This window comes from Atta cephalotes (genome assembly GCF_000143395.1).
Source record: "Atta cephalotes unplaced genomic scaffold scaffold00104, whole genome shotgun sequence".
Lineage (NCBI taxonomy): Eukaryota > Metazoa > Arthropoda > Insecta > Hymenoptera > Formicidae > Atta > Atta cephalotes.
The window spans coordinates 26244-42644 of NW_012130168.1; the positions used below are offsets into that span (position 1 = coordinate 26244).

Here is a 16401-nt window from a genome sequence, read left to right on the forward strand (position 1 = left end):
AGTACTCGGTCGGTGTGACGGAACGAAGACTTACGTAGACAACTAATAGTTAGTAGGTAAGTAGTAGTCGACGACGTGGTGTAGTAATAAATAAATATTATATATATATATATATATATATATATATATATATATATATACAAAATAGATTAATTATTAATAACATAAATAAAACTAAATTTTTAGTCCCTAGAAACTATACAAACAATGATAGTTGAAGCGGAAAGAATGTCAAATACTCAACAGAATAAATCGTATCATAAAAGTTGTTACAATGATAAAAATGATAGAGATTCTCATAGAATTTCCAATTCGAGAATAAGAAAACGTTCTAAATCAAGATCTAGAAGTAAGGACTGTGCTGGAAAATATAATACACTTGACTACTCGTTGCAACATCACACAGAATTGAAGCGAACCTATCGCAAACCTAAAGACAACGACAATTATTATCAACAGACTTTGCCTGTCAATAGTAGTCGTATAAAAAATTGGAAAAAAGATAAGAGTAGTGAAAAGAGATATCCAATTACCGAATTACCTGTGTCTGAGCCAAAAATCAATTTATGGAATATTAATAGTACAAATGGAATAGATAAAGGCGTTGGTGTTTTGACCGACGCGGAAATTAATAAATTAGCAGCAAGTATTATAAAAGCTGAATTAATGGGTGATGATGTATGCTTGCTGTTCTATTAAATGTTGTTTATTTTTAACTTATTTACATCTTGAATTTACTTGAAATGAATGATTTATTTATTTAGGAATTAGCAGCGCAACTAAAAATCCAGTTGGAACATACAAGAAAACATGTTACATCTTGTAATATCAAGGTACGAGAGGAGAATGTAATTCTCACAAGAACCGATGCAAAAGGTACATATCTTTCGTTTCAAATAAATGAAAATAAATAATTGTCCACATTGAAATTACATATAAAAATGTACGTATTAGGTACTGCAAGACCGATACAACCCAGAAATCAATCTAAATGGGAAAATTACAGAAACAAAAAAACTGCCGAAACACATATCTCTGGCGAGAGAGTACGCCATTTTGCAGACGATGATAAATATTCTTTACAAGAAATGGTAAATTATCCAAACGAATTAGAATCTCGAAAGATTTTAACGCAACATAACATAAATTTTTATTGCAGTTTCAACGAGAGAAAGGAAGATCCACAATTGAAGATGAAGCAATCTTCGCTAAACTCGCTTCCAAGGTAAATTGACCGAGTGAAAATGATACGAATATGGAAATTGAAAATAATATCTTTCTTTGCAGAATATCGAACATATGGATGATACATTTGAACGACAAATTGCACGAACAGATTCGGAAGCGAGACAAGACAAGTGGGATCGTGCACAGGCAATTAAAGAACATAAGAATTTATCTAAATGTATGGATAATTGTTCGTGGTGCCTTGATTCGAAAAATATGTTAAAGCATATGGTTATTACAATGGACTCTGTGATTTGCTTAAGCTTGCCTGCTTGTACTTCCTTGAGTACTGGTCATTGTATATTAACACCTGTACAGCATGTGGCGTGTCAATTGCAATTAGATGAAGATGTATGGGATAGATTGATGGTAATTCTTACTTATGTATTTAATATCCAATCTATCCATCTATTGATCTTTGACATGACAACATGAAATTGCATGATGCATTTCTTTTTACAGGAATTCAAAAGAAAATTAACAAAAATGTTTACAGATGAAGATTTTTATCCGATATTTTTTGAAATGTATAAAACACATAGTAAATTTTCACATATGCAATTAGAGTGTATTCCGCTACCGAAAAAAATTGGCGAGTTGTCACCAATATATTTTAAGGTGAATAAATCATTTTGTTACAATATAAAGATATTGCCGTATTTTAAATCAACTTTTATATTATTTGAACATTTTTTTCGTTTTACAGAAAGCTTTGTTGGAGTGTGAAACTGAATGGTCCATGAACAAAAAAATTATTGATTTAACAGGTAAAGGTATACGTCATGCTATACCAAATGGTTTATCTTACTTTATGGTCGAATTTGCTTCACATCCTGGTTATGCTCATGTGATCGAGGACGAAGAAATGTTTCCGCAAAATTTTGCCAAGGTGAGATACGATTGTTGAAATTATTCACTTGAAAAAACTTCAATTTTCATTTATAAATATAAATTGATACGTATGATATGCGTAGCGTGCGTGTTTATGTGTAATTTTTTTTTATCTTTTAGGAAATAATAGGAGGAATGTTGGATTTGAATCATAACTTTTGGCGGAAACCAAAAAGACAAAGTTTTGAGGAACAAAGAATAAAAGTATTAGAGTTCACAAAAAAATGGTCGAACTATAAATCATCATAACCAAAAAACAATTGATCATCTTGCATAAAAAATTACACGATTGAATGAATTTAAATGTATCATATATATTTTTTATTTTCTTAAATGAAAATCTATTTTAATGCTTTATACGTAATGTAAACACAGTGTTTAATGTATATGCCATATTATGTACAATAGTTGTATAGAAAACTTTGTAAATTATTTCTCACTGTAAATCAATTATAAATTATTGTAAGCCAAGGCTATTCAGAAATAATTTTTATGTTATTGCAAATATCAAATATGATCGAATGTTGTGTTAGCAGAGAGAAGCCTAAGAGCGGCCATACCCGGCATTTGGCTGTTATTTTATTTCGAAACACCTCTATGTTCACAAAATGTAGACATTAAACTATGTAGTCAATATCCGGTCGGTAATGTTTTTTGGTTATATTCTTTGCTACATCCACGAATTTCAATCCGTTAGATAGACAAAGACGAACAATCAATCTATCGGCGCTTGTAATAAGTCTATGAAATTGTTACAAAACAATTTCATAGACTTATAAAATAAACGGAGCGTTTATACGAGAGAAGCTGAAGACATTGAAGGACAGCTCTACTCCAGACTAGTTAGTATAGTTGACCAGTATAGTTGTTTCTCTCTTTTATAGTGAGCGGTGGGGAGCCAATCAGCTTGACTGTAAAACCACAACGTCTATCTTCGTTGCCACTTCTCAGCTTGCCGCGACGACCAATCAATTCATCACTAGAAAAGAAGAGAATTATTCCACGATTATTTCTTTCTCTTTCTATCAAGTCTTCAGCTTCATATGAATGCTCCGTCTATCTTATAAGTCTATGAACAACTTACAGTTTTTATCTATCTAACGGACCGCAATTCGTGGACAGCGAAGAATACTAAAAAATTGAACATTACCGATCGGATCATGGACATTGACTACATAATTCAAGATCCACATTTTGGACATAGAGGCGCTTCAACATAAAGTAACAGCTAAATCCCATGCATGATCCATTTCAGGAGCCTTATTCTTGAAAAGAAATGTATACAAAAGTCTAGAGAAATGCTACAATATACGTTACGTATACTATATTATTTCTCTAGACTTTCGTAGTACAAAAGGCGCCAAAATCTGGCAACTCAGGATCACTGCGTGTATATTTTGCCGCGCAAACGTATACATATATGTATGTACATATTATATGTACACATATGCCCTACACACGCCCCACATACGCACTTACATGATCATTAGATTTTATGATTAATGTGTTAATATCTGTGCGGTGAAGTTGCAATACACATAGAATTTAGAATTATCGACATTTCGCCGCACGAGGTGTCATGTGTAATTTGTAGAACAGAAATCGACAATTGGATCATTTGTACAACTGCAAAAACTTGAAATTCTCTTTCCACACCATTGATTGTGAACGAGGAACAATTTTTCCAATCAACTCGGAACGTCATTCGATGTGCACAATTAAAAAAAAGATCAATCCATACATACATCGTTGAAACATATCCTTGATACATTTCGTCATTGAAAAATAAATAATGCTCAGTATGAAATAAAATTTCTTCTTATCAAATTAAAATGTGAGAGTTTGTTATTTATGTTTTGCTTGATAATTTTCGATACATACATTTTCCTAAACAGTCATACATACAATTTGTCATTTGCTTTCTACATCTAACATTTATAATATTATGCTTAGCTATAAAATATTCCATTATTTCAGATTATTGTTATTAAAATGATAGAATCTGATCACAGTGAAATTGAGGCAGAAGATATGGATAGACTACAACTATCGTCTACTTCTGTAGATGATACATCAAAAAAAAGGCCAAGAGATTCTGAAGATGAAATAGATTTATCTAAAAAACGCCAATGCTTATTTAATGAACAGTCGGAAGAAATATTAGAGAGCGATAACTCTGAAATTATTTCAGAAAAAAATAATATAGAGAGATGCTATGTGAAAGTGGAAAAATATAAATTGTATCAAGAAAATCAGCAAAGTGTACAAGAGATATCTCTATCTGAATCAGACATGGATGGGAAGAAAAAGGAGAAACAAGGAGATAATTTGAAGCAAAAAAATGAAAGAAAAACTGAGAATAATATTACTTTAAACAAAAATTCTGGAGAAATAAGTATTAAGGAGGAAATTGTGGAAAACATGGTAATAATACAATAATATACAATATTACTAATGAAATCTGAGAAAATTATTCTTTTTTTATAATATCATGTTTTTTTTATCATTCTTACCTATTATGTTTGTAAGTATCTTGTCTATATAATGTCCTTCTTTCTGTCATGCATAACAAATTTTTTAGCTTTTAGATATATTTTCTGTCTGATATTTCGTAGCATATTTAAACTCACCATTTTGTAATATTGAAGTTAGCTTGAATATGATGAAACATTCCGTTTATTAGATGATTTTAATAGTTATACAATAAACAGATTATTATGTGTTTTAATTAATTTTTCTTAATAAAAATAGGATAATTCATTTCAAAAGTCTATTACAAATGCAAGTATGATATCTATTCCTGAAAACAAGAAAGAAAGAACAGGAGATGAGATTAAAGAAGAAAATGGCAAAACGATGACTAGAGAAGAAAATAACAAGGAGGATGAAATGAAAAAACGACATATCGCTAAGAAATGTACTATCGATACAGAAGTGGTAGATGGACTGGAGCTTTTCGTGGAATGTGCGAGTGACAGGGAAGAATCTAGTTCTGAGAGTGAAGATGAAAAAGATGTGAAACCACGACCGAAGACAATAATTGTGAATGCAGAGCCAAATGAGTCAGAATTAGATTGTTCATCAGAAGAAGAAGAAAAGCCTGATTTGCAACAGATCGCTGATACATTGAAGATCAAATCGGAAAAAAGCAGGGAAAAAGCAGCGAAGAAAAAAGGTTCGCGAACAAGTTTTAGTAAATTGAAGACTTCTGAATCAGAGGACAGTCAGAATAGCAATTCAGACGAGGATTATAGTCCACGGACGAAAAAGAAAACGATAAAATCTCCAGCTACGAGAAAATCGATAACTGACAAACATCGCTCGGTCGAATCAAAAAAAAACGAGGTATAAGAAGTTCTCATCCAAAAAATACCGAATGTCTAATGTCCGACGATGAGGATATGACTGCAGCAGAGAAAGCTAATAAAACGACTGAAATTAAGAATGGACTGCAAGAAGAATTATCGAACACAGAATCGTCCAATAAAGATGATGAAAGTGATAATAATTCCAGAAAAGAAGAGAGATTTATGAAAAGTGGAAAGGGAAGCCGTAGTAATGATGTAAGTTTCTTTCTAATAGATAGATCCTACAATGATATAAACTTGGATGTATTTTTTTACTGTTGTATGTCAAATTTTCAGAAAGTAAATAAACAGATACAGAAATTGAAGAAATATTTAAAGATTGCTGGTGTGAAAGTTCAATCGTACAATCGCATTTGGGCCGATTGTAGGAATAATGCTGCAAAAGTTAATCGTCTGAAGGAATTATTAAAGAAAAATGGTGTTAGTGGTAAACCATCGTTGGAAAAATGTAAACGTGTGAGAGAAGAGAATGAAAAGATAAAGGAGGTATCTGAATTGGATATGTCAAACATTATATCTGAAGGTTAATATTACAATTTTGTCTATCTATATTATATTTATTATATAATGGGCATTGCGCACAACGTTGAATTTGTTTTTATTTCAGGACGAATTACGCGCGCACGAAGAAATATGGATACTGTTAAAAAGATACTTTCAAACACATCATCACGATATCGAGAACATAACACTTTTAGGCGTATTCAAACTGTTGTTGATAGTGATTCGGAATAGAGGACATAACATACTCTCATGATCCATAAATATTGAATATAATTGTAATATAAATAATTTAACGGCGAATTCGGCACACATGCACTGACTTCGCTCTAGTGCTGCTCTAACATGTTCTGCGAGTGCAGAACTACTTTAATGCTATGCCAAATTGCACTGTCAGAAATGTCGGTGCAACATTTTTTAAACTCGTTCAATTCATTCAATTGGCCTAAATATAAATTCAGCATTACACAGTTTCCATTTGCCGATTACGATAATGTTAACGCACTGAAACAGTGTGCATAAACCGAATGCGTGGCACTGAAAAAGTTCGCACTCGGTGTGCACTAGTGCGGTCTGCCGAATTCGCTATAAGGTCGGAATCAAACTATGTATTGAAGATTGAGATTAAAGATTAAAGATTGAAATTTCACCAATGAAGACAAAGAAATTTTGGCTTCTTTTGTTCTGATCCAAACTTCAATCTTTCATTCTTCAATACGTAATCTGATTCCGGCCTAAGTATTTAAACATCAGAGAACAAGTGCCAATCATGTTATGTTGCGCGCGCGCGCGCGCGCGCGCGCGCGTGTGTGTGTGTGTGTGTGTGTGTGTGTACACATGAACGCTGTCCTGTAGACATCTATATCCACATCTATGTAGAATGTTTTGTGTTTTTAAATTTTCATATATCATATTCGTTATCATGTTTCTTACATTATAGTGTGCAGTTATCGATCAATTATTATATATAATAATTTTCATGTACCACGTGTGACATCAACAATATTGGTCAGAAATGTCATTATATCGAGCTACCTTCTCTAGCAGCCACTACATTTATCAGTACATTGAACTTTCTTCTCCAACAAGCATTACATTTATAAATAAAATGCAATCCATCAACGCGCTCCTCACGCGCATCTACGTGCCTAGAAAAGATAATGTGACAGGACTGAGTGAACACGCGATATTTTGATATGTGAAAATACGGAGACAAATTTTTATTTTCATTGTATTGACTTATTCCCTACTTATAGATAAGTTGCTGATAGCTTGTATACGAAGAAGATGATTTTGGAATTTGTATAACACCTATTTGGTACGAATAATGATAATTGTGTACATAAAGAAAAATACTAAACGTAAAAACAAGAAATTCTATCAGATTTATACTACCAAATGATTGAAATGAATGACGTATTTTTCTTAAATGGAAAAAATAACATTATATTTTTAACTACATATTAGAAATTGATTTGTAGCGTATAATGTATAGATAAAAAAAATTATTTTCAAATCTAGATGCAGCTTCAGCTAATGTTAAAGACAATTGGAAAAAGCAAATCGAGAACATAGATATTTATAATCTTTCATATCTTCAAATGTAATTATAAAAAGTAAGGAAAAGTCATATCTTTCTCTTCGGTCTACAATATCAAAATGCATCCAACTAAATTACTAAGTAAGAAAGGAAAGAGAATACTTGGTAAGTTATTGTATTTCTTAAAAGTAAAAATTTGTGACGAATCACTTGCTTGGCTCTTTTTATCAAAACACATTGAGCTAAATATTTTTAACAATTGCTTATATCCAATAAATGATTGAATTATAATTGATTTGCGCCGTAAAATTTCAAGATGTTGGTACTTTTATCATGTTACACAATATTTGTGCGAGACGGAATATAGAGCACAACTTACACTAATTACGGTTCCATTTTTTTTTAACTCTTAATAATTAGTATGGCACATTTACCTTTTATATTTACTCAAGGTTTATATTTACTTATACCTGGAAAATTCTAGAATTCTCAGAGGATTTCTTTTTTTTTCCCTTTTTTTTATTATTGAAAATGAGAAATTTTTTGAAATATTTTTAAATTCCATCTCTTTCTAAAAATATTTGTTTCTTTCAGCGTTTTTCTTTAAAATTATAATGCAAATAGATTGACAATCTATTAGCCATATGTATGGCATATATATATATATATATATACATCCGCATATATTTGTGACATTCTCATGTGTTTGCGACTTTTCATCAAGAAAACCAGTGGAACAAAATAATTTCGTCATACTACTTCCTACTGATATACTTATCTATATTATGAATTTCACGATTCTTCTAGTAGAAGAATAGAAATAGTTATAGAAAATAATAAATGTAGTCTCGTGAAAAATCTCTATCTTGTACTAATTTACAATATATGATTTGTTTGTGCTTACATTCCAATTTATTTCAAAGTTATATTAGAAAATTTTTTAATATCTTATCTAGACTTTTGAGTAAAAAATAGCTGAAAAAAATTTGGGAATTCTTGGGAAATTTTTTTTGCAAATAAACACTTGATATTTCTTACTTATGTTCTCAATGAATTTATAATTATATTTTTCTCAAAAGAAAAATAACATATTGGAAGACGGACTTTTTACCTATTGATTCAGTAGTTGAAAAACTTGGCAATGCATTCTTTACTGCAAAACAATTTATCTTTTTTTATCGCCATTCTGCCATTGAGTAAATTTCTCTTACAGCTGTAGCAGCAAAAGCAGACTTGAGTTGCATGAAAATTTAAATTTTTTATAGCTACTCCTTGTTGATCAGCAGCAATCACTATATTACAAGCAGCGCATGTTTTTGCGTATGATTTTTGATAACAAGGAAGGCACAATGGTCGATCGTTTTCGGTAATATATTGTTGCCCAGCCAATGGCATGTCACAGTCCCAGCAACAAAAATGCTTCACGTGATAATTATGTCCTTCTGCAACTGTATACTCCCGTACAAAGATCAACTGCAGAAAACAAAAACATTGTTAAGTATATAAAATATAATTTTTGAGAATCGTATAATGAAAAATAGTTCACTTACCTCATCGCAAGCGAAACATCGAGGAATTCCGAGAAACGTGGCCAAATCTCTTCCACAATACAAGTTATTCTTGTAATAAAAATACACGAGATCCACCAACAATTCGTTGCATACTGAACAAACAAAGCAGCCAGGATGCCAGGATGCGTTATTAGCCTTCTCCGCGATTACGACTACGTCGCCAACGCGAATGTTATCGTGGCATTTTTCGCACTTGTGCATTTTTGTCGAGTCTATCTTTAAACCTTCAATGGCCTCTTGTAAAGAATTCGTAAGTTGCATATCACCTCCAACGATGTGAGGGAACACTTGATTTTGTAATTGTTCGGAATATATCACGGACGATTGCAGGACCGAACTACTTAACTTAGCCTGCAACGGATTGGATGTATATATATCAATAGGATTTTGCGAATCAGGAGTTTCTATTTTTGTCGATAGAACGACATTCGTGGGAATCGTAGATGTGGGATCTCTTATAATGCTTTCCGTAATGGAAATCGTTTTCTGTAATGGAAATGTATCCGTCTGCAACGGATCGTTATTTGCCGCTTTGTTATTCGACAGCAAGTCGCGTCGCGACTTCTGTTCGTTTCCTTTGATACTATCAGGTACAATAGTTGAGTCAACTATTTGAGAGTAAGAGACTTTATTAAAAATTTTTCTATCTATTTCTGCTTCATAAGGATCAATGCTCCTTTCTTTTGCTTTTTCTACGAGGCTTGCCGCAGGAAGTAAATTCGTACCAGCGATAATAGGTAGTGTCGTCTCTACAGGCTTGTCGACATGCAGGATACAAGCAGGACTGTTATTTTCCTCAACTCTAGCATCACGTGGACGTATGTCATTTACTGTGTCTAACGGTCGGGAGAATTTAGTCACAGCGTACATTGCTGGATTCTTCGTGTTATTATATTTATCGGCAAGTTTCTCCCTTATAAATATCAATCCCTTTTCGTCCAATGTGCTTCCGATAATATCATTGGCATGTATAGCACTGGGTGGAAGAAGGGCGTCCGCAAAAATGGATTCCACAGAGAAAACTGTCTCATTAATATCTTCATCATGTGCTGCGGTACACATGGTGGTATCGACGTGATTCGATCGGATCTCTCCGTGTCGCTCGAAAGCGTTTCCTTCGTAAGGTACGTAATTTCGACAAGTATGTTTTTCACGAGCAGATACAATTTCTTGCTCAGCGAGATGTGTGAAAATCGAAGAATTAACTATTTTGTCATCTACCGCAGCATGATTTTTTTCGTCTACTTGCAATACGGTATCACGTTGAAGGTTTTCATAAATCAATTTTCCTTCGATTGGTTGCGATCTCGCAATGTTGCTACCGGCGTTGTACACATCCAATGTACAATTGTACTCTTCTGTACTTCTCATTAAGATCTCATTGTTATTTATGGCTGTAGCAGCGGATTGTTTATTTTGACGAGCATATGGACCTTTTATGGCGAAGCTACTCGGTGTACGTAATTGAACACCAGTGGAAAGTATATGAGATTTATGCTGTGGACTGCACTTTTGCATATCAGTTGCATTGACAGGTGTCATTAGAGAACGATCGAATGGACGGGCACCAAACATCTATGAAAATAATAATATCTCTATATTATATAAAACGAAATGTGCACTATTTTATTATACGAAAATAAATTTGTTAAACTTGAAAATTCGCTTTAAGCCTTTGATATAAATCGTATAAATATCTACGATACTTGTACCATCTTACAAATCTGCAACAGTGCAAATCTATAACAATAATTAATCAAGTTGCCTTGTTACTTACTTTTGTCACTTTGCCTTGCCCTACATATTTCTTTATGTTTTCCAAATATTTTTCAAATTGTTTCTGCTCTTGCTCGCTAAGTTGATCACAAACTTTATAATCGATATCGTGAAGCGGTAGTTGTTTCTGCAACAACTGCCTTCTCAAAATAGCACCAACTGATCCTTTAATCGGCAATTTCTCCATGGGCAAAGCTTTCATGTAATCCACAGCAAGTTCTTTAGTTGTATCCGGCGGCACCCACTCGAATGTAGTTTCATCATCGTTTTGTTTCTTATTGTTTACTTGCAATCCTAAAGATCAATTTTTCTAATGAATGCACACGCACGCACGCACGCACGCATGCACGCACACACACACACAAACACACACACAAACACACACACACACACACACACACACACACACACATGCACGCACACACACACGCACGTACAAAACACTTACGCATGGATTTCTTTTTAAATTTTCCGCTTGATCCAAATAGTAGATCAAATTGTGGAAATTGATCGTCATCAACATCATGATCGTCTCGACCACATTTACAATTCTTGCAAATTTTTCTCCAGAAATGAAGATCAAGACCAGGACACATGGAATTACAGTTTGTGCATGGCGCACCAGCTCCAGCTTCATGTGCTAAACGTGGCTGAGCAAATGTAAAACAATCAATTGTTAACTTTCAATCTTAATTTTGTATAGGTATCTATGTTACATTCCTTTTCCATCTCTTGAATCAAATTAAATCAAATTACATGTTGAAATATACCTTTTGCTTACGATTTTCTAGTTCCAGTAGCCACTTTGGGCGATTTATCGGTTCCTCTTCCATCCTCCAACATGAAGAATAACTTAATTGAGCATCAGACTTGTATCTTCAATGCAAACTTATCTTGTATGATTCACTTGACATACACATACAATACAAATGTGCATGAATCATCAGAGCAACTATTTGCACCAATACTCGGGCATATTCGAGGTATAAACTGTCTCTTCCTTTCAAAAGCTACGTGTGTTTACACACACACACACACACACACACACACACACATACACATTTGGGTGCGCACACTGTCAAGCAAGTAACAGGCAACATACGCTGGCATTCACACGCACACACACCAGTTTTCATTCCCCTCTACTGCGTTATTCCGGCCCCGCCACGAAGTGGGGACATGTTAAAGACTAAACGAAGATATACTTACTGACTAAAATGCACTACGGCCACGCAGAGCATTTTACGAGCACCAAGTGAGACCAAGTGACTTTGCGTTTCATTATACGTACATTGATTTACTCGTTTGAGCGCTTTGAATCTTAATAATATAACAAAGATAATGAAAGTAAATTCCTCTGATCCTTATTTCCTGTACACACAAATAAATATTGTTCATTTGTCACATTTGTCATAAATACATAACTATTTCTATGTTTCATTTACTTGTGTAATGATACAAATATCTGTTAACGTAAGCATTGAAGAACTCAAAGGAAAGGAATCAGAAGGAAATGCTAACTGCGTTTACATTTTACACACAAGTTTTACATGTAATATATACATATACCTATATTTTTTTTTAGAACACATACATAAAATTATATCAAGAGAAAAATACATCTCTTAACATATGTATTTTGTACAATTATATATTGTAATAAACATTTTCATACTTGAAAAGCCACGTCAAATTCTTTTTGCGATATCTGCAATTAAATAAAAACATCATATAAAAGTACAAAAGTAGAAAGAGTAGAATGACTAGGGCTTATTTTTTTTAACACAGAAACTTATTTTTATAACTTATTTTTATAACACAGAAAAAACACATTACCTTCTTTTTCTTAAATTTTTTTATTAATGCTATATCTTTCGCTAACTGTTCAACATCCTGCTCGTTTATTCGTTTTCTTTTCTTTTTATCAGAAATTGTTAAAAATTGTTGTTGTTTCAATTCCTTTCTTTCCTTTCGTTTATTTCGTTTCTCTCGTCTCTCGAATTTTCTCCTTTTAGTTTCAGACCAGGATTCCACTCGGTTTTGTTTACATCTTTTCTGATTATTTGTCCAAACACCGGTGCTCTGATACTCATTCAATTTTTTAATTCTGCACAATTCACGTTGTTTATGTATATAAGATATTGTGTTTACATCAATTTCAGGACTAACAAAAGATGATAAATTCTTCCCTTTGAGCTCTGGCATTTTTGGCATTCTCAAAAGACCAAAACCCATCGCCAGTTTTCCCAAATCAATATCTTTTAACTGAAGAATTAAATTACATTCGTGTTTATTATACGCCTGCACGTATGAAACAAAGGCACGATTGGCTTTATCAAACATAAGTCGATCCTTTTGTTGCATCCGCCTCATGCACTGTAAGCATTCATCAACAGTCTCCTCGTTTAAGTCTCTTTCCATCTGACGCAGCTCGACTTTTTGATTTCTTTTAATGAAATCTACATATGCACTTTCTGTTTCTAGAAGAAACAGCAATGCGTTTCCTTCATTACCGATTCTCGCAGTTCTACCGCATCTATATGATAAAAAATAACAATTTAGAGAATAAATCTTTAAAATATTGATATATCTGTTTTCTATGCATGTAATGTAACGCCTACTATGTTACCTGTGTACGAAACTGCTGGCTGTACTGGGAGGATCGTATTGTAACACCCAGTCTATTTCTGATATATCGATTCCACGAGCCATTACATCTGTGCATATTAAAATGCCATTTTCAGCATATCGAAATTTATCAAACACTTTATATCTTTTACTTTTCATTTTACCGTGTAAGGCAAATACGTTTATCGATGGTAATAATCTGCAAATATACATGCGTCTATATACGTATAATGTGTGTGTGTGTGTGTGTGTGTGCGCGTGCGTGCGTGTGTGCGTGCGTATATATATATATATATATATATATATATATATATATATATGTAACGCGTTTATTAACATAATACAACTATTTATATTAGGGATGCCTCGTAAAATTACTGGATGTGGTAGAACAATTATCTTATTGGTAGGAAAATAGCCAGATATTAAATATTTTCTAGACATCCATTACAAATTCTTTAAAATTAAAAAAAAAAAGAAAAGCACACAATTATCCGACTGTAAAACAGGATTGTTTGCAATACAATTTCAAAGTTGCTAAATATTCAAAGTTTAGGTTTACAAATTTTTATGACAAATTTTTTTTATGACATAACAATATTTCAGCATTTTTCGATTGTCGGTATAAACCACCATAGTTGTGCAAAAACATAAACTGTGCAACAAGTTCAGCTGAAAAAAAAAGAATTCTATGTCAATGACGCAAATTTTTAGTTTAAATTTTCAGCTGGACATATTGCTGGATATTAATGCTATCGCTCGGGTAGTGAAAAAATACCGGATACTGAATAATTCCTGAATATCCGGTGCATCCCTAAATACAAAGAATATTTTGTCAAATTTGATTTAAAATACCACATGAGTGCGTCAGGAATTATGTCCAAATAACTTTAGTTTACGTGTATATCAGAGTTATCTGGGTGTATAATTCTTAAACGCACTCCATTACACTTTCGACAGAAAAGAAAATTAGAAAAAAATCGATTTCTTAGAAAAGCAAATATAAAAACACTGTTTAATATTTAATATTTTTCAATTATGTCCTTACGTTTGTATAACCCGATTGAAATAATCCACACTCGCGCAAGTAGGTAAAAATATCATATACTTTGTTTTAAATCCTACTGAACGTATAAAATCTATCATTACTGGCAATTTATATTCAGGCTGAACTATCGTAAAACTATTTTTTAAATTTACAGGCGTGGAAACGTTAGACTTTTCTTTCACAACAATTAATGCTGGATTTCTCAGTCCCGCTCTGATCAATTGCTCCAGCTCTTTCGTTTGTGTTGCAGAAAATAATCCTGTTCTTCTAAGACGTGGTAAATAGCTTAAAATACTATCTAAAGTCGCCGAGAATCCCAAGTCTAATAATCTATCTGCCTCATCTAATACAAGAAATTCCTAGAAGAATAAGATCTAGTTAATAATCTAATTAATAGATCTAGTTAATAATTCGGTATACTATACTATGTTGTGTAAATGATATTATATTGGGTTGGATATTATATTGGTCAGAAAGTTCATGCTATTTTTTTAACATAAAATTGTATTTACAATATCGTCAAAAATAATGAAATTTAAATTTTAAAAAACGGTTTAAAGCTTGAAAATTCTACTTTTGAAAAGTTATTATGTTTTATTATTTTTTGAGTTTTTGTGAGTTTATTATTATTTTATTATTTTTACATACAGAAAATTACGAGGTGAAAAAGATGAAAAATTTTCTTTTAACTTTGGGTCTGTCATTTGCCTAAAAAAATTTTGTGAAAATTTTCAGCTTTCCGTCCAAGTGAAAGCTTAAAGTTTTTCCCTATAAAATCATTTCTTTTAAATATTCCTAAGATTTTTCTTTACTGAGTTATCGCGAATTAAATGAAAGAAGCATTTTGACTTTGTTTTATTAATATAATAACAACAAATATATTAGATATAATTTTGAGCTAAAAAAAACAGCATGAACTATCTAATAACAAGAGGATAAGATACTAATGCTATCGATCGGATAGTGAAAAAATACTGGATACTGTACCAAAGATTTTATACACAGACCCAAATTGATGTAATTAGACAGGATATCTTTCAATCTACCAGGTGTGGCAACAATAATATTTGCTCCTTTCTTTAACTTTTCTGCATCTTTCTGAAGTGTCACACCACCAACCAGTAATACTTGCTTTAACAATGGAATTCTTTTTAAGAACTCTTCTAGAATTTCACTAATTTGTATAGCCAATTCTCTTGTAGGACTGACTATTATTGCTCCCACTTCCATAGTCTTCCATTTTTCATTTCGTTTCTATACACACAAAAAAAATACACATATGCTTACTTTATATGTAACTATTACATAAATTTAGAATAGCATAAATAAATCGTTTTATTAAATTATATTAAATTTGCTAAAAAGAAGAATAAATTAAAGCACTTTATATTGAAATTATATTGAAATTAGTTTCTATTTTTAAGTATATCTATAATTAATTAAGTCTTTCACTTAATCTGCTGTATCTTTAGATACAAGCAATATTTTTTGAATACATTGAATGTAATTTATAAAATCAACATTATATATAATGTAAAAGTTTCAAAAAGTATACCATTTTTTTAACGTTTAGAGAAATAAATGCTCATAATGAAAGATTACTTGTAACATTTCCAATAGAGGAATAAGAAAAGCAAGCGTCTTGCCACTGCCTGTAACTGCTTCTGCTGCAACATCTTTACCATTTAATAATAAAGGTATACAAGCTACCTATATGTAAATACAACAATAAATATATGTAAATGAGTATACAATCTTTTGCAATATTCACATACAACATTTCCAACATTTCAATTTACATGTATCATATTATATATATATATATATATATATATATATATATATATACAC

General features: G+C 32.1%; 4 protein-coding genes across 4 annotated transcripts in view; 2 read left to right on the forward strand and 2 right to left on the reverse strand.

The window, feature by feature from the left end:
- Nucleotides 1-2754, forward strand: part of LOC105625015 (CWF19-like protein 2) — a 4281-nt gene extending 1527 nt beyond the window's left edge. The window contains exons 4-11 of the mRNA XM_012206356.1: nt 187-678; nt 765-876; nt 955-1091; nt 1160-1225; nt 1288-1596; nt 1690-1845; nt 1934-2116; nt 2239-2754. Coding sequence (XP_012061746.1) covers nt 187-678; nt 765-876; nt 955-1091; nt 1160-1225; nt 1288-1596; nt 1690-1845; nt 1934-2116; nt 2239-2367 — 1584 coding nt within the window. The 3' untranslated portion in view covers nt 2368-2754. The remainder of the gene's footprint in view (nt 1-186; nt 679-764; nt 877-954; nt 1092-1159; nt 1226-1287; nt 1597-1689; nt 1846-1933; nt 2117-2238) is intronic.
- Nucleotides 2755-4110: 1356 nt separating this feature from the next.
- LOC105625006 (HIRA-interacting protein 3-like) lies at nt 4111-6221 on the forward strand. Its single transcript, XM_012206347.1, is given in 5 exon segments — nt 4111-4542; nt 4870-5455; nt 5458-5681; nt 5763-6009; nt 6094-6221. Coding segments are annotated over 5 exon segments (1617 nt in total).
- A 2425-nt stretch (nt 6222-8646) lies between these two features.
- LOC105625016 lies at nt 8647-11707 on the reverse strand. Its single transcript, XM_012206357.1, has 5 exons — nt 11645-11707; nt 11323-11524; nt 10876-11168; nt 9078-10673; nt 8647-9000 (listed from the first exon to the last, which is right to left on the reverse strand). The coding sequence occupies exons 1-5, from the start codon at nt 11705-11707 to the stop codon at nt 8647-8649; spliced, it is 2508 nt and encodes an 835-aa protein (XP_012061747.1).
- An 836-nt stretch (nt 11708-12543) lies between these two features.
- The window catches only part of LOC105625017 (probable ATP-dependent RNA helicase DDX55 homolog), a 4007-nt gene continuing 149 nt past the window's right edge, over nt 12544-16401 (reverse strand). The window contains exons 2-7 of the mRNA XM_012206358.1: nt 16153-16260; nt 15538-15804; nt 14551-14909; nt 13504-13701; nt 12711-13410; nt 12544-12582 (exon numbers count right to left, since the gene is read on the reverse strand). Of these exons, the coding sequence (XP_012061748.1) occupies nt 12544-12582; nt 12711-13410; nt 13504-13701; nt 14551-14909; nt 15538-15804; nt 16153-16260 (1671 nt within the window). The remainder of the gene's footprint in view (nt 12583-12710; nt 13411-13503; nt 13702-14550; nt 14910-15537; nt 15805-16152; nt 16261-16401) is intronic.